The 26,396-nt window shown below is 53.9% G+C and overlaps 2 protein-coding genes across 4 annotated transcripts; both read left to right on the top strand.

Annotated features, from left to right (window-relative positions):
- Positions 1-4,494: 4,494 nt before the first annotated feature.
- On the top strand, positions 4,495-14,329 carry LOC311599713 (coiled-coil domain-containing protein 27-like; the record flags this gene model as incomplete). The annotated part of the gene is made up of 8 exons (XM_084785713.1): positions 4,495-4,823; positions 5,564-5,690; positions 6,534-6,644; positions 7,288-7,442; positions 12,798-12,977; positions 13,544-13,633; positions 13,914-14,254; positions 14,326-14,329. Exons 1-8 carry the CDS (start codon positions 4,644-4,646, stop codon positions 14,327-14,329), a joined length of 1,188 nt encoding a protein of 395 aa, XP_084641839.1. The 5' UTR covers positions 4,495-4,643.
- On the top strand, positions 14,193-26,247 carry LOC311599325 (small integral membrane protein 1). Of its 3 annotated transcripts, XM_084785148.1 has the most exons (7): positions 14,193-14,649; positions 17,548-17,625; positions 17,928-18,140; positions 21,449-21,553; positions 22,659-23,779; positions 23,924-24,041; positions 25,743-25,760. In XM_084785148.1, the coding sequence occupies exons 1-5, from the start codon at positions 14,398-14,400 to the stop codon at positions 22,782-22,784; spliced, it is 774 nt and encodes a 257-aa protein (XP_084641274.1). In that variant the 5' UTR covers positions 14,193-14,397; the 3' UTR covers positions 22,785-23,779; positions 23,924-24,041; positions 25,743-25,760. The 3 variants fall into 3 exon arrangements, with proteins under 3 accessions (XP_084641274.1, XP_084641275.1, XP_084641276.1); XM_084785149.1 differs by lacking the exon at positions 25,743-25,760 and having other exon boundaries at positions 22,659-23,688; positions 23,924-24,037; XM_084785150.1 differs by lacking the exons at positions 14,193-14,649; positions 17,548-17,625; positions 17,928-18,140; positions 21,449-21,553 and adding an exon at positions 26,104-26,247 and having other exon boundaries at positions 23,428-23,779; positions 25,743-25,861.
- The last annotated feature ends 149 nt before the right edge of the window (positions 26,248-26,396 follow it).

Here is a 26,396-nt window from a genome sequence, read left to right as displayed (position 1 = left end):
TCACTTTATAGACCAGGCTGGCCTCGAACTCACAGTAATCCGCCTGCCTCTGCCTCCCGAGTGCTGGGATTAAAGGCGTGCACTACCACGCCCGGCTAGGCATCCTAATTTTACTTGTTGCTGTGGTAAAAAACAAAACAAAAAAAACCAAAAAAAAACCACAGCCAAGAGCAGCCAGGGAAGGAAAGGGCTCGTTTCAGTCTGCAGTCATTTCCACCGAGGGAAGTTAGACAAGGAACTCAGGCAGGAGCCTGAAGCAGGAGCTGCTGAGACGTGCTGCGTGCTGGCTCACAGGCTCCTGCTCACGGCTTCCACACATGGGCGTTCCTGCCCAAGGCGATACAGCCCACAGGCCTTCCTACACCAAGACACAGTCTTCTCAGGCCAGTCTCACTCCTTTCAGATGGCTCCAGGCTACTTCAAATGGAAATTAGAGCCAACTAGGACAGAAGGGACAAGACCACGGACCTCCTTCAGCCGGCAAGAAGCCCATCTCCCCTGACAGCAGATGGACCAGGCATTTGACCTCGCTTTGTACACGGTAGCTTGAGACAGAGGCTTTTTTTGTGTAAGCCTGGTCTTGCTGTGTAGCGAGGCCCAGAACTCAAGACTCTCCTGCCTCGCAGGATTATGGGTGCCGCGCCACTAGGGCCAGCCTGAGACAGGCAGACAGCTCATCTGATCTGTGACCCAGGCTTCTCTCTCCTCTTTCCTCTCAGTAAGATCTGCAATTCTGGGTATTGCTTTTGTTTGGTTTGATTTTGGTTTTTTATTTTTGTTTTTTGGTTGTTGTTTCTGTTTTTGTTTTTGTTTTTGACAAGGTCACCTTATATAGCCCGGGCTGCCCTCAAACCTGCCTCAAGATACTTGCTGGAGGGCTGGAGATGGCTCAGTGGTTAAGAGCACCACCTGCTCTTCCAGAGGTCCTGAGTTCAATTCCCAGCAACCACATGGTGGCTCACAACCATCTATAATGTGATCTGATGCCCTCTTTTGCAGATAAAGCACTCACATACAATAAATAAATATTTTTTTAGAAAAAGAAAACACTTGTACTCCTGGAGGAGTGCTGGGAGAGCCAGGGATGCTAATCACAGGAAGATGGCTCTTCAGGAGAGCCAGGGATGCTAATCACAGGAGGATGGCTCTTCAGTGAAGGAGATAAAGGCAATACTTGTGTTCACCCAGCCGGCTGAGAATGGGTTTTGTTAATAGCCTGGTGACGGCTTTGGAGGCCGACTCTACCAAACACCCGCATGGTTGCCCCAGGAGCTTCTCTTTCTTGGCCTTTGTCTTCATCTCCCAGTTAAACAGAACCGTAGGGGAGATGCCGTGTGTATTGTATAGCCTGCTGACTCTATGTTCTCACAGACCGCACTGGGCTCTAGGCCTCCCAGCTATAGAACCCACCCTCATGGTCACAAAGGAGTCTCTATGCGGTCGCACCTTAAGCTTTATTGTGCACCAGGAATAGGAACGCGTGTTGCCTGGAGACTCACACACCCCCAACGAGCCACCTGGAGCTAGACTCCCCGAAGTCTGATCCAGGTTGCCGGAGCCGGGTTGCCATTCTCCCTGACACCTGCAGGGACCCCTCACCTACTGAAGAGAGGAGTGCCCAGAGAGCCACTGGGGACTGGTCAGCCCTGCAGGCTGCTGCCCCCCACAGTGCAGGAACCACCACTGAGTGGTCCTGAGCTGCTCCTCAGACACCTGAACAGACAGCGGGTGTGAGGGGAGGGGGGAGAGAGACAGAGAGGGAGCACAAACAGAACAAATGTTAAGGAAAAAGTGTGCCTGGTGCTTTGGAGAAAATTGCTGCAAGCCGGAGGACATGTTGCTTTTGCCCAGGGCCTACAAGATGACTTCGTGGTTAACACCAGCTACGCAGGCACGTTGATCTAAGTTCAAACCCCACAGTGGAAGGAGAGAGTCTACTCTCAAAGCTGTCCTCTGACCTCCACACATGAGCTGTGGCATACATGTGTGTGCGCACACGAGTACAATGACAATAAATACAAAGTCTAGCCAGCCACACCTTTATTCTCATTACACGGAAGGCAGACGCAGGTGGATCTCTGTGAGTTCAAGGCCAGCCTGGTCTGCATAGAGAGCTCCGGGGCAGCCAGTGCTATGTAGAGAGACCCTGTCTCAAAACAAAACAAAGCAAAACAAAACAAAACAAAAACAACATATATAAATAATAAACGCTAAGTAAAAAAATTTTCAGGTTGGAAAGATGTGTATGCATAGCCATAAGAAATATTTTTACATCTGGAATTTTGAGTTCACATGGCCTCTTTTGAGAGCACAATGTGTGACTTTGTCTTTTGATGAAGTAATGTAAATAGACAATGCAGCGACATCGTATAGAAGAGTGAGATGGCGGGGTGCGGTGCCGCACCCCTGTGATTCTGGTACTCAAGGGAGCTGAGGCAGGGGAATCTCTAGTTTGAGGTCAGCTTGGGCTACATAGAGACCGCCCCCCCTGCCTGCCCCCCCCCAATCTCAAAGAGAAAAAAGATAAAAGGGAAATTAAGGACTCACTTGGTTGTAACTGGTACACTGTTAACGATACTGTAAGATGTGAAAAGTCAAAGATACACATTGTGTCCAGTGTAAAGGTGTGTGTGTGTGTGTGTGTGTGTGTGTGTGTGTGTGTATGTGTGTGTGTGACCAATGGGTGAGTGAGGGGTAACTCTGTAATATGTTCAGCAACACCAAGAAAAAGGAAAGGGCAGATGAAAAAAAAAACAAGTAATAAAGTAGTCAACCCAGATCAGCCTTGGTAACTACATCAAATATCAACCGATGGAATCTGCCAAATAAAGAAACCATTAGCCCTGACAGTAAGGTCAGCCCAGCCTTGTGCTACTCATAAGAAACGCACTTTGAAGCCAGGTGCAGTAGCGCATGCCTTTAATCCCAGCACTTGGGAGGCAGAGGCAGGTGGATGGCTGTGAGTTCGAGGCCAGCCTGGTCTACAAAGCAAGTCTAGGACAGCGAAGGCTACACAGAGAAACCCTGTCTTAAAAAAAGAAAGAAAGAGAAAGAAAGAAAAAGAAACACACTTTGTTTTATTTTTAATTTTTAATAAATATTAACAGCTGGGTGTGGTGGCACATGCCTTTAATCTCAGCACTTGGGAGGCAGAGGCAGGTGGATCTTTGTGAGTTCGAGGCCAGCCTGGTCTACAAAGCGAGTCCAGGACAGCCAAGGCTACACAGAGAAACCCTGTCTTGAAAAAAAAAAAAAACTTTGGCTGGGCGGTGGTGGAGTATGCTTTTAATTGTGGCACTAGGGAGGCAGAGGCAGGCAAATTTCTGTGAGTTCGAGGCCAGCCTGGTCTACAAAGTGAGTCCAGGACAGCCAAGGCTACACAAAACAAAAATTTCTGTGCATAGCTGTTTTGCCTGGAGATGTGAATGTGCACAGCTCACAGAAGCCAGAAGTCACCAGATCCCCTGGGACTATAGCTACAGACGGTTGTGAGTCAGCATGTAGGTGCTGGACCCAGTACTCTGCACGATCAACAAGTGCTCTGCGGCACGGAGGCACAGTTTCAGTCCTGTGACGTGTACGTTAAAGATGAAGGGACAAGCTGAGGACAAGTGAAACAGCATGTTCAGTACGAGACTTCAGGGCCAGAGATGTAAAACAGATACAGACACTGGAGCCGGGTGTGGTGGCACATGCCTTTAATCCCAGCACTAGGGAGGCAGAGGCAGGCGGATAGCTGTGAGTTCGAGGCCAGCCTGGTCTACAAAGGGAGTCCAGGACAGCCAAGGCTACACAGAGAAACCCTGTCTCAAAAGACAAAAAAAAACAAAAAAAAAACAAAAACCAGGTACAGACACTGTATCAGCAAATGAATTTTTTTTGTTGAGTGTGTGTGTGTGTATGTGTGTGTGTGTGTGTGTGTATGTGTGTACATGTGTGTTGGCCAGAGGAGAACCCCGGGTGTCATTCCTTAGGTGCCATCTACCTTGGTCTGATAATCAGGCTTTGAGGAAAAAAAAGCAGAGTGGATGACGTGTACCACTGAACACCCTTCCTTACTCACAAAGCGAGGCAGGGCCACGTCAGTCCAGGCTGACGCGCATCATTGCGAGATGGTAAAGGAAGCAGCGATCAGGGTTTCCGGTGCCCTCGTTGTGACGTGAGGACCATTGTTTCTCGTGATGTGGTTGAAGTGTGTGATATCCTGGAATGAAATGTTCTGCCCGTGTGTACAGCGAATACATACTAGTAACAAAGAAAATCACTACCCCTCCCGCACCCCAAGAAATAAGAGAGGAGGATTCTGGTCCTCCGGGGTCAGCCCACTTCTCTCACTTACTCTTGTGACATCTCGAGATTTGGTGGGACTACTGTTTGGGTCGGCTTCCCAGCCCCTCTACCTAATTGCAGTAAATTGAGAAGCCTATGACCTTGCCCTGTTTCTATGGAGACATCTGTGATGCCACACACTGCTCCCAGGAGCCTGTAGGACAGGAGCATTGGAAGCCCGTCTTTTCTGGCTTGGACCTTTCCGAAGGCTCAAGCTAAGGTTGACTGCCCCCTCCACAAGGGGATCTGCACACAGGAGTAATAGGCCTGTGTGGTCGTTCAGGGTAGCTTCTGCCTTTGGTTCTGCCTTCTCAATGAAGAGAGAGACCTTACCTGAGGAGCACCGCTCGGCATCTCCTCTGATCAGCAAGGGCCTGGTGCTGCTCCAGAGCGTTACCAGCCGGGCCTCCCGTGACTCAGAGAAGCAGCAGCAAAGAAGCCATTGGAGCCCCTGCAGTTCAGCTCAGGCCATCAGCTGCTACTACCGAAAGGCGGTATGAGCTGGCAGGCAGGCGGGCTGGCGGGCTGGCGGGCTGGCGGGCTGGCGGGAAGGCGGGCAGGCAGGCTGGCGGGCAGGCAGGCAGGGCTGGGTGGAGTGCCTGTAGCTATTGAGTGGCCACCATGGGGCCTGCCGCCCCTCTCCCTTGCCCAAGGGTTATGGGAGCTGTCAACCTGTAGAGGTTGGTAATGCTTGGTGGGAAGCCACTACGCCACACAGAGCCTGGGAGGCCCAAGGACGGGGGGCAGAGTCCTGGCTGAAGGACACGTGACCTTCCCAGAGCCCCCAGGCTTTCCTGGGGAGGTAGCTGCTTTGAGCATCTGACTTCTCCCTTCGCAGACCTTGGCTTCTGCTTGGTCTGGGCAGCCAGATCCCTGGGCAAAGGGATCCTGTCTGTCCTGAGAGTCAGGGAGGGAGTGAAAGGGTGAGAAAGGAAATTCAGATGCAAGAGTCGCTTGCACCCACAATGCACCGGGGTGGGGATGGAGCGGGGAGGGGGGAACTGGGAATAGTGATGGCAGCCTGATGTCCTAGTCAGATGCTGAAACCCAGCCGAGGGTGAGCTCCAATATGGGGCCTCCCAGTGTGCTCTCCAGCTGGCCAGGAACTCGATGGACCATTGCCACAAGCAACAGCACAGATGGGGGAGGGGGGAGGTCTGGGGGAGGGATGGTAGCCTGCGGCCATACTAGAGGTGCACGCCAAGCATCCGGTCTCGCTTTTTTCTCCTGCCAGAGCCAGTTCAAGAAACTCACTAGCCCAAACAGCTTTGTGTCCAAAATGGAAGAAATGAAAAAGGCCTTCCTCATGCGGCCTGGGTGCCCCCAGTTCAGCACCAGGACCACATCTGTGTCTCACATGGGTAAGACCTCCCCTGCCCCGTATACCACCAAGGCTGACTGGAGAAACTTGCTGCCTCTTGGCTCCCTTCAGCCTGTAAGAAGCCAGTTCTTGTTTCTGGAATCTTCTCTAGGTGGACAGAGTTTGTGAGACCTGTGCTGAGGCTGGGGGATTGCTAACACTATAAGAGAGATGCAAGAGGGCAGAATCCTCTCACACACAATCCTTTTTGTTTTGCTGTTAGAGTGTTGGAGTGGGAGAGGAGGGGTGTTAGAGTTTCTAGAGGCTTCTGTGAAAGAGTCCTTTAAGGCTACAGATGCCTCAGAGGCAGCAAACACCCCAAGCAGTGCTAGAAGCCGTACACCTTCCTCCCCCTCACTCTGCTGAGGCACAGGAGTACAGGCAAGGCCACTGGCCAGCTTGGTGGCCACCCAGGGGGCCATCATTCAGAGTCGAGGCTACGCCCCAACCTCTTGGCTCTCTGACCTGCTGTCGTTCCACGTCCCCAACAGCAGCTCGGGCACTTGACTGTGAAGTTCAGCAATAGTCAGGGACAGGTGCTACTCCCCCAGCCAAGGGAACTGTGGGATCGTCAGGGGTGGGCCGAGGAACCACAGAATCTAGGCTACAGGCTCTGTATCTATCTGCCTCCCATCCCTGGGCACCACCATTGCTCTGTGATCAGATGGGCAAAAAAGACAAGAGAGCATCTTGTGATGGAGGCCGTGACTGAGCCCCAGGCCTCCATCTGGAGACTCCCTTGTTCCTGGCCTCGTGTTTGAAGATCACATGACCGCCTTGGCCCGAGAGGTTCCGGGACAAGGAAGGCTTTTTGTCCCCTCCTGGCACCTTGTGCATATTCCAGGTTCTGCCACCATGATTGATCTGCCCAAGGGCACATGTGCCAGCTCCAGAGCTTGGAAGGTGATCGAGGATCAGTACCTGGACAGGAAGGACTCTGCCACCAGTGTGGATGGTAAGAGGCTCCCGAAGGCCAGTGTCTGAGGACTCTCACAGGGTTGGGGGGGGAGGGAGACACTAACCTTGCCCATTGTCTTCTGCTGAGCTGCATCCTCCACCTTCTCTGTGCCACTTACTTCCGCCCTGCTCCCCCACCCCATACTGCCTCCTTGAATAGAGAAGTAGGCTAACCCTGGGGTTGCCAAGAGGGCTGGGTCACGGCGTGGTCAAGGGCAGCTGTGGGGATGATTTCCTGTCCTGACTCCGGGACTCTGGTTCCTCCACTCTGGGATCTGAGGCTTGGTCATCCCCTAAGTGTATGCTAAGTGGGTGTGAGTAGACGCACTGGTTCTGGGGGTGCAGCTCATCCTGTAAGTGTACGCTAAGTGGGTGTGAGTAGACGCACTGGTCCTGGGGGTGCAGCTCATCCTGTAAGTGTACGCTAAGTGGGTGTGAGGAGACGCACTGGTCCTGGGGGGCAGCCCCATGGTCCTTTCTCCATCAGCTTCTGGTGGAGTAGGTGCATAAGACTTCAAGACTTTAATTTGGCAGGGTCACAGATGATGGCCTCTGAGGGAGGGATCAGAGTCAGGGATGTTGTCATGGAAGACTTCGCAGAGAAGAATCCAAATGCCCTCTGGCCTCTGCTTCCCCCACAGGTCACCTCTTGGCAGCCAGCAGGAGTGCTTGCCAGCTCAACTACCCACGGAAGAGGAGCGAGACCTCAGCCACGAGTCCCACCGACAGCCCAACCATGGCCAAGAAGTCCCAGAAGACCAGAGTTCCCTGGTACATTTCAGTCATCCACGAGAAGGTAGGGTCCCATGACTGGCCGTCCTCCCTGCCCACTCCACAGGGGACCTGTTTTTCTATTGTCTGGCTAGCTGTGGCCTGAAATGACCTCCAGACACCCTACTTCAGCACACACACACACACACACACACACACACACACACACACACACACACGCCCTGCCTTCTTCCTCGTCCCAGTGTGTGGCACTTTAACCTGGCACAGAACTTGTCAACACATGTGGCCACCAATCATTCTGTACATTTTCAGCCCAGAAGGCCCTGTGAGCACGAGTTCTAACAGTCTAAATAACAGAGGCAGAGACTACCCAGAGATTTGTGCACAAGCCAGCACATGCTGCTGGGATCCCGCCTTTCAAAAACTGGGTACTTGTGGGAGTCAAGCCCACAGTTTACTTGCCTTAGAATTCTGTTGAATTTGGCATCCAGGCTATTCTGTCCTTGTTTTTTTAAAAATTCAGGCCTGCCTAGCCTAGGCTTTGGAAGACTCTAGGTTACCATGAATACATCCCTCCTCCTAGTTTTCTTTCCGGGGCTCAAACCCTGGGTCTTGTATGTGCTTATAGCCCTAGACCTTTCTATCCCAGGCTGGCTTTCAACTCATTCTACATCCCGGGCCAACTTTGAATTTGCAATCCCCCTACCTCAGCTTTTCAAGTGAGCTGGGATTTGGTGTTTACACCACAGGCAAGCTTTACTAGTCCGCAGGTTCCATTTCTTCACAAGGCAGGTGGTTTCTCCTTCCGCGGTTCCTGCAGGGGCAGCCTCTCCAGTCGCGCCCTCTGTGATGGGCGTGGTGTCAGCGCTACGTTGAGCTGACTTCCCCAGATGTATGCTTACTATTTCTGTATCACGAAACCAATTGTTCATGCACGCATGTGCAGGTGTGTGTGTGTGTGTGTGTGTGTGTGTGTGTGTGTGTGTGCGCGCGCGCGCGCGCGCGCGCGCGCACGCATGTGAATGCGTGTGCACAGGGGACAAAGGCCGTCGTCCGTCAGTGCCATTCTGGGGGCGCTGTTGGTCTTGTTTTATGGGACAGCACCTCTTGCTGACTTGGAGCTCGCTGATTGGACTATATGGCCCCGAGGATCTGCTCGTGCTAGGACCTGAGTGTGCCCCCACCTCTGCCTTTAAAAACATGTCGAGTTAACTTTACATCATTGGCTTTAATAGAATGAGTCTTTCATTTTGATTTGATTTGTATTATCTTTTTAATGAATTAATTCATGTGTATGAATGTTTGGCCTGCATATATGCCTGTGTTCTATGTGTAGTGTCTACGGAGTCTAGAGAAGGTGTCAGATTGGCTGGAACTGGAGTTCCAGATGGTTATGAACCATCACGTGTGCACTGGGAATAAGCCCCTGGTCCTTGCCAGGTGTGGTGGCGCACACCTTTAATCCCAGCACTCAGGGAGGCAGAGGCAGGCAGATCTTCATGCGTTTGAGCCAGCCTGGTCTACAGAGCATGTTCAGGACAGCCAAGGCTGCACAGGGAAACCCTGTCTTGCAAAAATCAGAAACAAAATAGCCCTAGCCCTGTAAAAGCAGGGGAAAGCAGCCAGCCCTCTTAGCCACTGAGCCACTTCTCTAACCCCGACTCCTACTTTACGTGGGCCCCAGGGATCACACCCAAGAACTTTCCTGGCAGAGCTTCTCCCCAGCTCCAACCATTCTTCTTTTCTTTCTTTTTGTTTTTTTAAAACCCAGTGAGGGCTTTAACAAAAGCTCTGCACCATTGTTGAATGCACAAGAGAGAACACTAGGCAGAAGCAAATGAGGTTCTGCAAGTGCCGGCAAGGATGGCAGCTGCCATGTATATGCTGCGGGCCCTATGCATGATACGTCCAGGAGCTCAAAAGGACGTCTGTCCTCTGACTCAGCATTCTGGAAAAGGTTTTCACACCACACTGTCAGTATCACCTGAACGGCCTCATGGGCAACTCACCAGGCTGGCAGCATCTGAGGGAGGGCGACAGGCCCGGCTCCCCGCAGGGCCTTGGATGGCATTGCTGGGTCGCGTTGTGTCTTCTGGGAGGTAGTAGTCCTGCGTAGTGGCAGGAGAGCCACTCGCGCCAGCAAACTCTCATCAGCGCCCAGGAGGAAATGAGCCAGCCCCCCTGCATCTGCCCCCCTATCCTCCAAATCCTCAGACTACTTGGAGACATGTGCACACTTCTCAAATCACCACAGGCAGAATTGTAAAATGTGTTTCCTGGTATTGTTTTCCCACTTTACACTTTTGTTTTGAACGTTAAAAGAGATTGTAACAGTCACACGGATGATTCCCATACCCCCTTCGCCTTCCCTGATGTTACAGTGTTGCATGCCTCTTTTTAATGTGTGTCTGCATTTAAAGGGTGTTGGCTTGTAGACATGTATGCTGCCTGTACCAATGTGGGTGCCTGTGAGAGTGGAAGAGGAACTTTGGTGTCCTCTCTAGTGCCCCCTGCCTCACTCCCACTCAACCTAGAGCTAGCTGGGTTTTGTTTGTTTGTTTGTTTCTTTGAAGGCTCAGCATGTTCTAGCCATCCTCTTGCTTCTGTACCACCAGCACTGGGATTATAGGTGTACAAGGCCCCACATCTGGCCCCACACCTGGCCTCACACCTGGCCCCACACCTGGTCCCAACACCTGGCCCCACACCTGGTCCCACACCTGGCCCCACACCTGGTCCCACACCTGACCCCACACCTGGCCCCACACCTGGCCTTCTACGAGGGTGGTGGAACCCGAGCTCAGGTTCTCATGCCTGCACAGCGAGACAGCAGTCTTTCCAGGCACGCCTGCTTCTTTCTTAGATTTGTTTTTAAATTCTGTATGTAAGTGGATGGATCTGAGTGTGGGTGTGTGCAGATACAGATGCTTCCTGAGGCCAGGAGTGGGCATCGGACCCCCTGAAGGTGGAATTGCAGGGGGTTGTGAGCCTCCTGCTGTGGGCACTGGGAACCACGCCCAGGTCTTCCACAAGCGCAATCTGCGTTCTTGCCCATGAGCCATCTCATCCCCTCTTGTTTTATCCATGTCTCTTCTTCCTCTTCTCTCTCTCTTACACTTATTTCCCCCATAGTGCTGGGACTTAAACATAGGGCCTAGTGTGCTCAGAATAAGCCTTCTACCACTGAATGATGCTCCTAGCTCTCTTTTTTATTAGGAAAATTTCAGGAAGGCTCTCACTAAGTTGGCCAGGCAAGCTTTGGTTTTATGATCTTTTTTTTTTTTTTTCCTGAGACAGGGTTTCTCTGTGTAGCCTTGGCTGTGCTAGACTCGCTTTGTAGTCCAGGCTGGCCTCGAACTCACACCGATCCACCTACCTCTGCCTCCTGAGTGCTGGGATTAAAGGCGTGCGCCACCATGCCCGGCTTGTATGATTTTCTTGCTTCAGCCTTCTGAAGAGTTGGGATTGCAGGCCTGGGTCAGCAAGCTGGGAGTTCACTAATTCTTGTGTCTCACATTCCCTCCACTCCCACCTCCCAGTTTTCTTTCTTTCTTTCTTTCTTTCTTTTCTTCCTTTCTTTTTTTAAAGAATCATTTATTCACTCTTTATACTACCGTATAAATGCCTGTATATATGCCTGCACACCAGAAGAAGGCACCACATCTCATCTTAGATGGTTGTGAGCCACCATGCGGTTGCTGGGAATTGAGCTCAGGACCTTTGGAAGAACAGCCAGTGCTCTTAACCGCTGAGCCATCTCTCCAGCCCACAGTTTGCTTTCTTTAGGCTCAACTTTTGGTTCTTTTCTAGATTCTAAATTCAAATTCTGGAAATGGCTATTTTTATTTTATTTTATTTTCATTTCATGTACACTGGTGTTCTGTCTGCGTGTAAGTCTGTGAACCATGTGTATGTAGCATCCGTGGAGGCCATAAGAGGGCGCCAGAAGCCCTGGAACTGGAGTTACAGATGGTAGTGTGGATGCGTGGATGCTGGGAGCCAAAGCCAGGTCCTATGCAAGAGCAGCCAGCGCTCGTAAACGCCAAGCCCTCAAGATGGCTGCTTATGCTAGCTTGTATTTCCCCTAGAAAGTGCATCTCCAGACTGCAATCTGGCATTTGTTTGTTTATTTGTGTGTCTGTGCATGTGTGTGTGTGTCTGTGTGACTTTTTTTTCACATGTGTACTGGTACCCTCAGGGCCAGATGAGGGTGTTGGCTCTCATGGAGCTGGAGACAGGTGGTCATGAGCTGCCCTGTGCGGCTTCTGGGAACCAAACTCTGCTCTTTTGCACGAATGGCATGGAGTCGGTGGAACACACTTTTTAATCTCAGCAGAGTGTGTTTGGGGCCAGCCTGGTCTACATAGCAGTCCCAGGCCAGTCGCAGCTGTAATTAGACTCCTGTCTCAGAGGAGCAGCATCCATCCTTAACCAGCCACCGTTACGGTCTGCAGGCCGGATTTAGTCCCAGTTTCGGATGTGCCCTGATGTGCTGCGATGGCCCCACAGTCACTTTCATTCATTCATGTTCTGACCTCCCAAGTGCTTTCCTTGTTTACCCACAGGCTACATAGACGCCCATGGTGGTGTCCTCCTTTCTAGAATGCTCTGTTTGCCGTCATTTTCCTCCAGCCTGAAGCTTCACTTTGGTCTTTCTCTGAGTTCATATCTGCTGGTTAGGAACTGCTTGCCGAAGATGTCTTTAATTTGTCTTCTGTTTTGAAGAACTGATGGAGTTGAGGTTCTGAGGATGGGCGGCACCTGGGTTACAGAGGGAAGGCCGTCCTGCCTTTGCACGGGGGTTTAGGGTCTGTTCTCAGGATACATGGAAAGGCCATAGGAACCGCAGGGCTCGGCTGCGTGGCTTGTCCCCAGGGTTTGAGTGGCTGGGAACTGCTCTTCTCAGGGTGGCTGGGATGGGCCTAGCAGCCCCGCCTCTGGTTTCCACACAGATCTGAACGGACTCTGGCAGACCTCGCCTTTCTCCCTCACTCCCTCTGCTTTGCTAAAACAAACAAACAAACAAACAAACAAACACCCCACTCGATTACATTCCTGAAGCCTTTACTTGGCCACTTCTTCCTCCTGAGGCTGACCACCAAGGCCCAGCTGTCAAAGTACTATAGCCCAGCAATCAAAAGGCCCCCTTTGGCTGGCCTAATTAACACTCCCAATCAAAATTAAATCCCCCCTTTACCTTTATAAACCGCCATTTGCCTATGGGCCAAGTGTGTCTCCTCTGTATGCAGAGGCGGTCCTCCGACCTCCAGGACAATCCTGGCCCCTTTGCTCACTCTCCCTTCTTCCCTTCCCCATTCTCTATCTCTGGTCTTACCTCCTGTCCCTCGGGAGCAAACGCATCTCCTTTGTGCTGAGACCTCAGTCTAGGGGGTTCCTGAGCCCACCCCTGCCCTCTCAGGATCAGTCCCTGTCCCTGCTGGGAGAGGAGCTCCAGCGTCTCTCAGAGCTGGAGACCCGGATGCAGAAGAAAGATCAGGAAATCCTGATGCTCCGCAAGGAGAAGGAGCTCCTGAAGAAGCAGCTGAAAAGCCTTCTCAGGAGCAAAGGCACCGAGACGTCCTCAGCTTCCATTAGGATGGTGAGCCTACCAGCAGCAGAGGTGTCCCCAAAAGCCCACAGGCTCTGCTTCCTCTGTCCCTTTAGATCTTTAATAGAGGGGCTGGGCGAGGCAGACTCAGGTGACTTATGCTGGGGCAGGCATTTACATGCAGGAGCAGGGAGGAGGTCGGAGGTCATGGGTAGTGCCTGGGCACCTTGGGAGAAACTGCCCATGCAGATGCTTGAGATAGAATAAACAGGACGGCTGCTCCCCCATTCCCCCCCCCCCAAGGGCTCTTATGCAGACATGAGGGCACAGGGTGGCCAGGTGATCATGATCACTGTACCAAATGTTTGCTGGAAAGCTCCTCTGCGGGGCGCGGGGCGGTGGACAACCCCCGAGCTCTACTCCCCATGGGGTCATCATCTGCAGACCATTGCCTTGCTGCGCTGATGGATGCCACTTTCTCACTCTCTCCTGTGGTCACCCATCTGTACTTGGAGAGACCGATGTTCCCTTGGAGGGGATGAGGGAGGAGGGCGACATCACCTGGGGCTCCCCTGAGAGCAATTGGGGAGTCTGGGGCTCACAGCAGCATCTACCAGGACCGGTCCTTTGAGACTCCAGGAAAGTTCGGGAGGATGAGCATGCTGAAGACCATATACAAAGAGGACGAGCTGCAACGCTGGATACAGGTGTGCAGCCAGCGGAAGCCCATGTTGTCGCACCTCACACCCTCCTAGCGGGGGATGGGTGCTAGGAGGCCCCAGCCCACGGCTCCCAGCGGTGGTGGTAGCCCTCCCTAAAGTGTGGGTGGGGGCGGTGGGTCAGCTCAATCCCCTTCCCCACCCAGAGCGCGGGTCAGTTGTGCCCTAACAGGAAGAGACAAATTGGTACTCTCCCCTGTACCTGGGGGGGGGGGCGGGCATCTGTGTCCACAGCCCTTTTTTTTCTCTCTCTCTCTCTGTCCCTCAGATGCAGGAGGACTATAACGTAGCAGAGAGCAGCCAGGAGCTGCAGATGGAACTAGCAATGGACGAGGAAAAGAGCCCCGGGGGGCCAATCGAGGAGGCTGCAACCGCCAGACCCAGGGGCATCGCGGCCAAGACCAGGCCTGAGGACGAGACAGAGGAGACCAAAGGAGCTGAGGAGGAGGAGATGGTGGAGGAGGAGGAGGAGGAGAAAGAGGAGGAGGAGGAGGAGGAGGAGATGTGGACAGTGAGGGAGGAGGAGGAGGAGGAGGAACGTCGTCCCCAGAGGTCATACTCCCTGACCACCGAGTCCTTTGAGGAGGAGTTAATGGCGCACCTCGAGGAGTATGAGCGTATGTTGATGGACTTCCAGAGTGAGCTGGAACTCACTAGGACCAGATACTCCCTGGCCACAGGTAGGAAGGGCCGGGCCTCATGCCGGTGGGTGTGGGCGCTCAGCTCTGCCTGCTCTGCCCAGCGGGCAGGAGATGTGGTGGGTCCATCTCCACCAGGAGTTGCACCAGGAAGTGGGACCAGACAGTCAGACCCACAGGGCAAACAGCGGGTCCTCACTTCCTTGCCATGCCTGTCTGCTCCTTTCCTCTTTAGGGGCCATCACATCTTTACAACGGCAAACCGACTTCCTGGAATCTCAGCTGCGAAAGGTCACCACAGAAAACGATCTGCTGGAAAAGGAGCTGCGCGAGCGGAAACAGCAGATCCAGGCTATGACTGACAAGGTGGGCGTGGCCTCGCACCCCGCAGCCCTGCTAACCCGGCTCAGAGAGCCCTCAGGGTTAGGGTTAGGGTTAGGGTCTCGGGAGTCCCAGCAGATCATGGAGTGTGGCCTTTCCCTGGAAACAAAGAGCACCCCCACCCCCAGCCCAGGGCACCAGCTGCTGGCAGCAAAGCCAAGACTCCTGCCTGAGTTTGTGGACAGCCACAAGCCATGTGCACAGCCACAGCCCCGCTGTTCTTTGGTCTGGAGTATGTGCCCCTGTGTCCTGTGCTGCTGCGATAACCCATGTCACTTCCTAAACGTTTGCTGACCTCTGAGTCCCAGGGGTTAACAAATACCCAGGATACAGCATGTTATGAAGTGGAAAGGTTCTCCTCCAAGCTCCTCCACAAGTATCTCCCTCTCCACCCCGCCCCCTGCCCGTCCGTCCCCACCACCTCCCCCCCACCCCCGCCTCAGAAAACTCCACTGAGGCATCAGATACTTGATCTTCGTGGTGACATCACAGAATGACTCCCTCTTTCCCCACGTCTTCATCTGCCTCCCACAGCAGGCACCCCCCCACCCCACCCCCACCCCAACCCTGCATCCCTTGCCCTCCCTAGCATCACCTTATCCCAACCTAAGCGAGATCATCACCACACTGACATCACTCCAGCAGTTGCTGGAGACACACGCAGGTTTCACTAAAGTCACTGAGATTCAGGTCGCCATCTTTAATTGTTTTTTAATTTAATTTTTAATTTATGTGCATTGATGTAAGGGTGTTAGATCTTGGAGTTACAGACAATTGTGAGCTTCCATGTACTGGGAATTGAACCCTGGTCCTTCAGAAGAGCAGGTAGTGCTCTTAACCACTGAGCCATCTCTCCAGCCCCTCAGGTCGCCATCTTAAGTGTCTGTACCGTGTTCTTCTTTCTCTCTTCCTTTTTTTTTTTTCCGAGACAGGGTTTCTCTGTGTAGCCTTGGTTGTCCTGGACTCACTCTGTAGACTAGGCTGGCCTCGAACTCACAGCAATCCGCCTGCCTCTGCCTCCTGAGTGCTGGGATTAAAGGCGTGTGCCACCACACCCAGCTTTTTCTTCTTTCTTTCTTGATGACACCTTATGTTTTGTGTAGCACGTTTCCAGGGGTCTTTCAGAAGCCTTGGGAATGGCACAAACCTGAAGGAGAGATAGCCATGTTTTTTGTTTAGATCACAGGTGGAGGTTGAGAAAGACTTGTGAGAGAGCAGGTGATGTTTATCTGCTTAGAAGTCGAACCACCATGTGGGGGAGATTGGTTGTTAACCAGCTGAAAAACATCCTTGAACAAATTCTGAGAGGAGATATAAATGTGAGCCAAAAAACAGGAGGCGGGGCCTTTGGAGACTTGGGATAGTTCTGGCTGTTCATCGCTCCACTTCGAGATGCTCCTAGAGAGAACTGCTCGAGGGAAGGCTTCAGGGCTCCGGATGAGGTTCCGGGTTCTGGTTGCTCCAGGTTCCAGCACAAGAAATCCTGCTGATTACGCCAGGAGAATTGTTCCTCAGAACTGATATCCTTACGGTTTCATTATTGTATTCTTTAAGCTCCTTTTCCTATTGTTTAGGTTAGTCGGGTTATGAGTGAGGTACTCTTCTCAGTTAATAAGTTCATAATAAAATATAATTGTTGAGAGAATTGAGCTTACACAAACTACCTGAAAAGGCCTGGAGTCTACGCACTAACAGCCATCAGGTTGACCACAGTTTGGAAGTCATCACCCGCCCTGCTGTGAAGGTTGAAGGGATTGTTTGGGCAGCTTCCAGGCCTGTTGCTGGGAAGACCGAAGTTGAAAAATCCTGTGCCTTGATGGTTGTCTGTTGGAAAGCTGTGAGACCCCGTCTCTGTCCGGAGTGTCCTGAAACCACACAGAGCTGATCCTGATTTTCTTCCACATACTATTTTTGTTGATTCTCTGGGAGTTTCATGTCATGTCCCCCAAATCACAGCGCCTTCCCGGTCCTTCCATGTCTGCTCCCCACACTTGAGACTTCTCCCATAGAAGAAGTAAAAGATAAAAATAACTTTAAAAAGGAAAAGAGAGAGAGAAAAAAAAGTCCACGTAGTGTTATCTATACACTCGCTGGAGCACGGTCGCGTTCTTAGCAGCCTTCCCCTTAAGCAGAACTGAGTCTTTCCCACACTGAGCTGTTCCTCAGGAGCCTGAGGGGTGTGATCCCACACCGTATGGACACTCGGTGACCTTCGGGAAATGTGTCCTGTGTCTGGAATCCTTGTTTGCACTGCTCTGCACCTCTTTGATCTACTTTTATTTCTGTTCTGGGACAAAGTACCTGACAGAAAGCAACTTAGGGCACAGAAGGTTCGTCACAGAAGCCCACAATTCCACGTCACACTTCCTCATGGTAGCGAAGTCAAGGCAGGAACCAGAAGCAGCTAAGATCCACAGTCAAGACAAAGAACGAATGCTCGCACCGTGCTTAGCGCTCAGAAGGCTCTGTTTACTCCTGCGCAGTCCAGGGCCCCAGGCAGGGAATGGTGCTCTCCACTCTCAGGCACATATCAATTAACAGCCAAGACGGTCTCCCCACAAGCGCGCCCACAGCTGGCCACTGACCCCATTCCTCTCTGAAACTTCTAGAAAACGGGAGTATGAACTGCTCGGTCTTAGGTTTCCCTGTGAACAGCTTAGGGTCTGGCTTTCTTGGATCTGTAATGTTCGACACCACCCAGTGCTCGGCTTCCTGGATCTTGGGGGCCCTTTTTGATCTCCCACCGACCTTCTGGCAGAACCCATTCCCCCTCTTCCCACCCCCCCCCCACCCGCACCTTCCCCGCAGCTTTCACTCCTGTGGGTGGGGCAGTGCAAGGAGGCGGGTCTGGGCCCCAGGCCGACTCCACTGTCCGCCTTGCAGTTCTCCAGCCTCCGGGAGGAGAAGAAGCACCAGGAGATAATGGGACTCATTGAGAAAGAAAACCTCGTCCTCCGACAGGTGCCGGCGTGGGCATCCCTGAAGGCTGGGCTGCGCTGCCATCTTTGTGGGTTGGGGTGTACCATGGTGGGGCAAAATAAGGCTGGCGCATCCTCACAGTTGAGCCGGGCCCCTTAATCCAGGCAGCACCCCACTTAGCAGACCCACCCCGGGGGCCTCTGGTCATGCATGGCTGGGCTAGCTTGCGGGAACGCGAGTTGTGTGGCTTTCATCTTTTGGGACGAAGTGGTAAGGATGGCACAGGAGCAGCTGATGCCCTGCCCTTCCTGGTCCCTCCCCCCCCCCCGCCCCCCCCCCCCCAGCAAGTGTCTGACTTGGAGACAGAGCTCGTCAAGGGTGAGAAGGCCATCGCAGAGCTTCACAGCAAAACCAGCGAGCTGCAGGCCCAGGTCGACCTGGACCAGGACCACCTGAGGCGGTGGAAAGAACTGTGTGATGACCTACAGAGCCGGAAAGAGATCGTCCAGCAGGCAGAACAGCAGACTCGCGTGGTCCTGGAGGCCAGTCAGGCCAGGGTAATGCCTGCCCTTGCTCCCCATGGAGGGCTAGCGGGTCACGGGCCGCGTGCTCAGCCCGTTCTCTCTCCCTCGGCTTGCGGCACGCAGTGCAGAGTCAATGCTTGGGGAGTGGTGAAGGAGGGTGTGAGGCCTCATGGAACATTCTGGACCACAGAGGGCAAGGGCAAGGGAGAAAGTTGGCCTTGGGTTCAGCTAGGGAAAAAAAAGCTGGTGAGGGTGATTGCGTCCGTGTCTGTCCCCCCTTCATCCTACCCGCCACATCCTTCCTGCTTCCCCCATGTATCCCCCCTTTTGGCTTCAAGCCCTCTTAACCTTTTTTAAATTTTTATAAAATAACCCACTAAGTCCAACTAGTGCTGTCCCTGTGCAAGTGGCCGCAGGCTCACACACCCGGCTATGAACAACCTGTCAGTGGTCACCACTCAAAGAAAAGTGAGGCCACTCCCCTCCACGCTGGAGTTTTAAAAACAATCATGCGTATGTATGTGGGTGTGCTGGCACACACGTGAGAGCAGGAGCCTGCAGGGGCTAGATTCCTGTGGAGCTGGAGTTAAAGGGAGGTGTAAACACCCTGAGTGGGTGTGCTGAGGTCTCGCAGTCTGCGGTGGTTTGAATGTGAAAGTGGCCCTCACAGGTTCACAAGTTCCAGTACTTGGTCCCCAGTTGATGGAACTGTTTGGGAGGGGTTAGGGAGTGTGGCCTTGTTGGAGGTCAGGCTTTGAGGTTTCAAAAGTTGCTGTCGTTAAATTAACAGTAGGGCCTAATAACTGTTTATCATTAGGTCTCTACCTATTATTATTACAGCAGCATTTTCTAACGCCCTAGCAATCAATCAATCAAGACACAGACACCTGTTACATTTTAAAATAGCCTTAGTTAACCTGGGGCAGGGCAGACATCAATCCTGTAAACTACTTCCCATAGTGGGGCAGGCGTTCCATACCTGCCCCAATCCCACACCATCTGCTTCTAATCACGCTACCTCCCATCCCTAAAAATACTTGTTAATGTTCTTCATTTGGGCAGAGTCTCCATCCACGCTGGCCATGTGCTTCTCCTCCACCTCGCCCATGATGGCGCCTCCTTCCCTCCCCTCCCCTCCCCTCCCCTCCCTTCCCCTCTCCTCTCCTCTTCTCTGGTCTTCCCTTCTTCTTCCCAAGATCCTCTCTGTCCCTCTAAGTCCTGAACCTTAGCCACGCCTATCTCATTTGCCCCGCCCAAGTGTGTGGCTTTTTGTTAATTAGCATCAAAATACACCAGGCCGTCCTCCAACAGAAAGTCTCCTAGTGTCTCGCTGTCAGCCTCCCACTTGTGGGTCAAGATGTAAGCTCTTGTGTACGCATGCCATGTGCCGGTGCCCTCTGAACCCTAAGCTCAAACACTTTCCTTTTATAAGTTGCCTCGGTCATAGTGCCACATGGTAGCAATCGTAGAAGTAACTGAACAGACTTGAACTCAGGTCCGCCGCAGGAGTGGACAGGCTATTAACCCCCGAACTGTCGGAACTGTCACACCTGTCACAATCTATGCTAGAGTTTTTAACCGGCTTGACCCTGTGCAGGTCACCACAGCTGCTGTGAGTTCCCGTAGGCTGTGTCATGTCCCATCCCCTGACTCTTCCACCCCTGTGTCCTTGATTGTTTCCTGAGCCAGCCGTGAGGATGGAGTGGGTCATCTCAGAGGCTTACTGCCTCTGCCTGCTGACCTAGGCCAGCTGTTCTGGCGCAAACTCCTCTCCTAGCTGACTGATTCAATCTGGTTTCTCTGAATTGTTCTGCTTGGCCTCAACCTAACTCTAACAACCTGTTCTAATCTTCTGGCTCCTTCTCATTCTCCGGCTTGTTCCGTCTTCGCCTGTGCCTGGCTTGTTCTCGCTTCAGCCTGTAAAACTCTCCTGGTAAAAGTGAGTCTGAATTTGACAAACTGAACTATCACGAACTCAACCCCACAGCACTGTCTCTCAGCTCACTGACTCAACCGCACTGGCTAGAGCTCAGAGTTCTGCACGCCTCTGTCTCCTGGGATTAAAGAGGTGTCTGTATCCCAGACAGACCACAGAGACCTAGAAGGTCTTTGGATGTGACCTCTTGCCAGAGCAGTGATGACTAAATTAAAACTCCCTTACAGGCAGCACTCTCATATGCATGGACTAGAAATAGAGAAATATTTCAAACAACAACAATAACCCTGCATCAGCAGTAACATTGGAATGAAAGAAGACTCCCTTTGCTTGACTCCTGGACACTGGGCAGGGGATGACCAAACCCGGAGGGTTTGTCTTGGAGGTCTAGGATGAAGGTGCTGACTGGTGTGGAGAAATCCGGCTTTAGGGGTCACGTACAACTCTGTACCATGTTGATTAGATTTTATAGTTTTTCAGTGCCGTAGGTGAGACCCAGGACCTCGTGCGTGGTAAGCAAGTGGGTTACCAGAGCGAAGCCTGTTCTTGTTTGTCTTGTTGGCTTTTAAGATTTATCCATTACGTATACAGTGTTCCACCTGCACGCACAGCCGCATGACAGAAGAGGGCACCAAATCTTACCATAGGTGGTTGTGAGCCACCGTGTGGCTGCCGGGAACCGAACTCAGGACCCCCAGGAGAGCAGCCGGTGCTCCCCCAACCTCCGAGCCATCTCTCCAGCCCCCAGTTCTTATTTTATTTTAAAAATTGTATTACAGTTGTTTCCCTCTCTTCCTCTCCATCTCCCTGTCTCTCTGTCTCTCTGTCTCTGTCTCTCATGTAGCATGTGTATATGTGGAGGCCAGAGGTTAATTTTGGGGGGTTGGTTCTCTCCTTCCACTATGTTGGTCCAACGGATAGAACTCAAGTCGTCAGACTTAATGGCAAGTGCTTTTACCTGATGAGCCATCTCACTGGCCCCATGGCTTAGGAACTGAACTCAGGTCCTCCACAAGCGCTCCTAATCATGGCACTGTCTCTCCAGCCCTGTCCTGTGCTGATATGTTAAACCCATGTACGGGGCTGGGAATATTATCTTGGTGTGGTAGAGAGCGTCCCTCATTAACAGGTGAGGGTCTCTCATTTCAACTGGGGAGTGGTGGTGCACTTCTCTAGTTTAAGAACATAAAAATAAGTGTGGCGGCGTGCTAAAGCTTTTATGCTTCATTGTGGGGCCACCCAGGGACTGAGGTCTGATCCAGAACATTCTAGCTCCGAGGAAAGTCTCATTTCCAGCCTTGACAAGCAGGAGCAAGAAGCACCTTCCTGGCCTGCAGGGCTTACTGTGGCAGGGCCAGGCATGGCTCTCGGTAGCGGTAGGTGATGGCGTTACCTTTGTTCGCAGCTTGAGAAGTTCAGGAATAAGATCATTCAGGCTGTCTACAATGTCAGTGGGACCAAGAACTTGTCCACCGAGCTCTCTGATAACTGCGTCCTGGAATCTCTGCAGGTGAGGGGACCCAAGCTGTGTCCCCACTGCCCATCACCTGAGGCTGAGGGAGGAGGGGACCCAAGCTGTGTCCCTACTGCCCATGACCTGAGGCCGAGGGCTGTGAAGCCTGGCCTCAGTTCTCATCCTGGCCAGGCCACCCGTGCATTGTAACCCCAGGACTGTCCTCCTCCTCTGCTCAACCAGAGGGGACAAGGATATCCCTAGGGACAGCTCTAGCATGGAGCTGCGGAGTCTGAGCTGCTGTCAGCCTCATGGAGGAGGGGTACTCAGCTACCCCAACCCTCATCCCTGCCCCGGGAGAGGGACAAACTGCCTACACTCTGGAAGTCCTCTGTTTAGCTCAGCTTCCTTGGTGGAGCCCTTCCATAGAAGCTGCTGGGCACAGACACCTGGCACAGACACCTCCCTCAGCCTTGTCAACGTCTATGGACCTAGAGTGCCCCCTAGAAGGGCCTGTGACAAAATTAATGCAGGCTTTGGTGCCTGTGGACTGCCGTAGTCACTGCCTACCAGCCGTTGCGGTGGAGATCCTAGGGCTCGGTGTTTCTCTGAATTGAAGGGGCTTCCCTTTATAAAGGGGTCGGACATGCCTACCCTGAGGTATAGGGTCCCGGTGGCCTGGGGACTGCTGAGGTACCAGGCTGCTCTGGTTGGGGCCATGTGCCCCACAGGATCCCATCTCATTAGCAGCCACTCTGTTCCATTGCATTGCCTTGTGAGCCCAACATTCCCTGTGGCTTGTGTGGGGGTGGTGAGCCTGGGTCACCCGGTACCTCTGGAGAGCAGGACCCTGGGGAGAGGCCTTTGGCCTTGTGTCTGCTGGTGGAGAGGGAGGAGGGACAGAAGGACAGCTGCCTGAGGTCCCTTACCTCTGCTAGGAATGAGAACAGAACTGATGAGGGCCTGGACGGCCCTCCCTTCTGCACAAAGTAGAACTCGTCCCTGGGGCCCCACCACAGCCCTGCAGGGGAATCACACTCCAGACCGCAGCTTTTTGCCCTTGTTTTGTTAACATTGGTTTGCACTTGCCTGCTGCAGCAAGTCCTTGGGCGGGTGGTAGGGGCTGAGAGGCCACCCGTTGACAACTATGTTTCTTGTCCAGAAAATCATCACAGAGAGAAGCGACTTCTACGGTCAGCTGAAACAAAAAGGTGTGAAGGTGCCCCCGCTGCAGCAGTCGGACGTCTCCTTGCCCAGCAAGATCAAGAAGATGCTATCCAAGTCATGAGCCAGGGCCCCGCTGGCGAAGCCACCCTGTGTGGCTTGTTCTGGAATAGAATTAAACCTTAGAAGTTGGCCACCGTGGTCGTCTCAGCTTCTCTGGTACCCACAGGACCGCATCCTCTGCACCGGAACTACCCCGGGCTGCTGCGTCCCATCCCACAGCTCCCTCCCCTTGGCCTGTTTGTGGGCACATCCACACCCCCAGAGCCCTCTGTCCCAGGGTTCCCCTTGCAGGGGAGCCAGACACTGGGTGCCCCTCCCCCAGTTCCCCTTCAGATCTAACACTTCCACCTGGGGCACGCTCTCGCCATTGGAGCGCCATTCGGAAGATGGCGAAAGGGTGGGATACGGTAGGGGCACAGGTGCTGAGGGCAAGTCTTCCCAATCCCTGGGCTCCTGGTGTCTGTGGCCACGATGTTTTGACATAAGTCTGTGCCACGTGCTCTGCTGAGTATAAAGCTCCGCGGCTGCTCCTCGCCCACGTCTTGCGCACGCACTCTTCTGCTCCTGCAGCCGCCCCGTGCCGTGGGCGCCCACCAATTCAAGAGGGCCATCTCCGTCCTCCATCTGAGCACCCAGCCCAGCTTTTCTCTGAGCTCCTGCCGGACTCTGCGAGGCTGGGCAAGGACCTGGCGCCCTCTGCAGGCCTCTCGGGTGACTCAGCGCGGTACTGCGGCGGGCTGGGGCAGCCAGAGAGGGGTCCGCCCCTCTTCATCTGGTCTGGGCTTCCCGGCCTGGCCTCCTTCGGCTCGATCCTGCCCTTCAGACCCCGCCCCCCCAGCCTCGGGCCCCGCCCCCGTCACCCTAGGGGCTGGAGCCGCGTCCCTGGCGTACGCAGCGGCCCTAGCGAGGGCACAGGTGAGACAAAGCAGAGAGAGAGGCGGCAGCTTCCCGCGCAGCTCAGGGAGGTGGGCATGCCAGCACGGCCCCCACCACTCCGATGTCCTCCGGGGCCAGAGAGCTTCCTTGGCCGGAGAATTCCGGAGTGGGAAGGGCTAGGTAGGCCTAACTACCAAGGGTTGTCAGGCCCGGAACTGCCGGCCCAGCTCTTGGGGGGGTCGGGGGGCGGGAACACCCTTGGGGCCAGTTACTTTCCCCTAGCAGGCTGTAACTCTTTTCCCACCTCTGTTTTCTTTATTTAAGGCACCAACCCTATCTCACGTCCTGGCGTGCCCTGCTGGGGGAAGGTGGGATCCGGGTGGCCAGACCCTGACAGCCTTCCCGAGCCCCGGAGGCTTCATTCCCACCAGGACTCGCTTTTGTAAGTTGGGGTCTCAGAGGTGCTCTGTGGGCAGTGGGGTCTAATGGGCAGCGGCGTGTTGGGCTCCTTTCAGGGGAGGCTCTGGGTCTGAAGGGGCCTTAGGGGCCTTTCCTACTGTGTCTGTGGTGGTTGGGCAGATCAGGATGAAGGAAGCCCAGGAGAGCCTGGCCCAGGAGCTCACTGCTATCTGGTGGCCTCTCCAGCCAAACAGGACCCGGCTCCCTCAGGCATGAACAAACTGGGGGGGGAGGGGGGAACTCTCCTTACACTCCGACGTCTACAAGTGGTCAGGTTTTGCTGTAGATTTAGAACAGCCCCATCAGGGTTAGTGTGGCTATGTAGACTGCATGTGTGGTGTAGCAGCTCCAGTCCTCACGTGAGCAGCAAAGTAAAAGAAAAAGCTCCCTCCTCACAGCCCCTCCCAGTCCACTGCACCCAGCACTTTGCCCACGGCTGGTGACATGGCCAAGGAGGGGTTGGGGTATTTAACCCATTTCACCCTAATGTGGCTACCACCTGGGTCCAACAGCCCGCTGTCCACCTAGAGGAAAGGACAGCCTCGTACAGGCAGCTGGCAGGCTCATCTGACACGCTCAGCAACACGGGGGCCCGTCAGGCTGTCAGCCAGAGGCTCCACCGAGGACACGTGCGTGGCGGTTAAGATGGCCTCTTCCTCCCACTCTGCCTGGCATCCTGGGTTTCTGGAGACGTTTCCTGTGCCATTAGACCACAGCGTCCAGGGTTGTCCAGAATGGGCTACAATGCCATTGCCTCAGCTGCTAGGAGACAGGGTCCTGGAGCTGGGTGCCATGAGGGGACACTGGGTACCTGCCACCTCACCATACCCTTATCTCACAGCCTTCTGCTGTATGTCCTGTTCCCCTTAGGTAAACAGGTAGCAGGAGGGGTCAGAGGGCAAACAAGATGCTTAGTCAAGTGTCCAGTGTAGGCCCGTAGGCAGGCAGGCAGGCGGGAGCAACCATGCATGGCAACATTGTCACAGTGACTCCTGCCAACCCGCTGTCAGGTCTCTTTAGGGGTGGCTGTCCCTGAGGGAGTCAGGACGGTTTGGTGATAGGAACCTTTCTGCTCAAGGCACTCATTTGTCCCTACTTCCTGCCACCCTAGAGCCTGCTGGAGTCCTGGGACCCACAGAAGCCCTGCTTACCTCCTCTCAGAGGCAGCAGGGTGGGGGGGGGGGTGGCGGGCTGAGGACAGCTGCTGCCCGGCCTCCTCCCTGGCTGGCTGGGCTGGCCGTACCAGCCACTGCTCATCCCTCCCTTTGCCAGGCTCTCTGGAGGGGAGCTCCGGCCTTATCTACAGGGCAGGGGAGCAAGACGGTTATCAGGTCTTTGGCAGCTACGCTTTCCTGGTCTCTGGGGGCTGCCCTGGCTGCCTCCCCTGATAATGTCCCAGGAGGGAGGAGATCCCCTCGCCCAGCATGAGAGGCCCCAGCTGGAGATGCAGAGGCTTACATTCCTGAGGGTCAGGGCTGGGCCACCATCCTGCGTCATGTCACGGGGCTGGAATTCCTTCCTTATCTGGTGGTTCCACTGTGACCCTGGGCTAGTCTCTAATAATCCGGCTAAATCCTCCACCCCCTTGAGGTGACCCTCCCCTAAAGGCAGCTCCAGCCTGCCTTCTTAGGTCTGGTCTGATACCTGCTTTTCCTCCACTCTGAATACTGTGGCCCCACCCCAGGCCTACAGCATGCAGTCCCAGGAGAGTGGTGTCCACTACAGCAGATGGGACGACAGCAGCCGGGACGAGGTCAGCATGACAGCCGTGTCTAGTGCAGAGGAGGCCTCATGCTATAGGAGGTAAAATCCTACCCAGCCAGTGGCCCCGCTGTACTGAGCAGCAGCTCTGTCCAACCCGGACCCCTGTGTCAGCCCACCCAGGTGCCCACGGCTCTGGGCATTACCTTTGGGGTAGACAGGTAACTGACTCCAGCAGCACTCAGCCCACCTACTTTCCCCATCTGGCCACCCTCCCCCACACAAGCCCCCTCAGGAGCCTCTCTGTAGCCCTGGACTGGGCTCATGGGAGATTCTTATTCTAGGATCTCCCAGAAGCTGTGCTCGGGCAAGCTGGGCATCGCCATGAAGGTGCTGGTTGGAGTGGTCCTCTTCTGGGTCATCTTCATCTTGGGCTACGTCACTGGCTACTATGTGCACAAGTGCAAATAAATGCTGCCTCACTCCCACCTCCGGGGGTCCCTCCCATGCTGCCTCACTCCCGGCCCTGGGGGTTCCCTCCCATGCTGCCTCGCTCCGGGCCCTGGGGGTTCCCTCCCATACTGCCTAGCTCCGGGCCCTGGGGGTTCCCTCTTGTGCTATTTGTATAGACACTCCT

Source organism: Acomys minous (assembly GCF_964271855.1).
Source record: "Acomys minous genome assembly, chromosome: 6".
NCBI classification, from domain to species: Eukaryota; Metazoa; Chordata; class Mammalia; order Rodentia; family Muridae; genus Acomys; species Acomys minous.
Note: the sequence above shows the minus strand (reverse complement) of the source record. Positions and strands in the feature narration are given on the sequence as shown.

Coding starts and splice junctions, on each gene's coding strand:
- LOC311599325 (XM_084785148.1), top strand. CDS start 14,398: ATGTGGTGGGTCCATCTCCACCAGGAGTTGCACCAGGAAGTGGGACCA. Junction 14,650..17,547: donor TCCAGGCTATGACTGACAAG/GTGGGCGTGGCC, acceptor TCCGCCTTGCAG/TTCTCCAGCCTCCGGGAGGA. Junction 17,626..17,927: donor AAAACCTCGTCCTCCGACAG/GTGCCGGCGTGG, acceptor CCCCCCCCCCAG/CAAGTGTCTGACTTGGAGAC.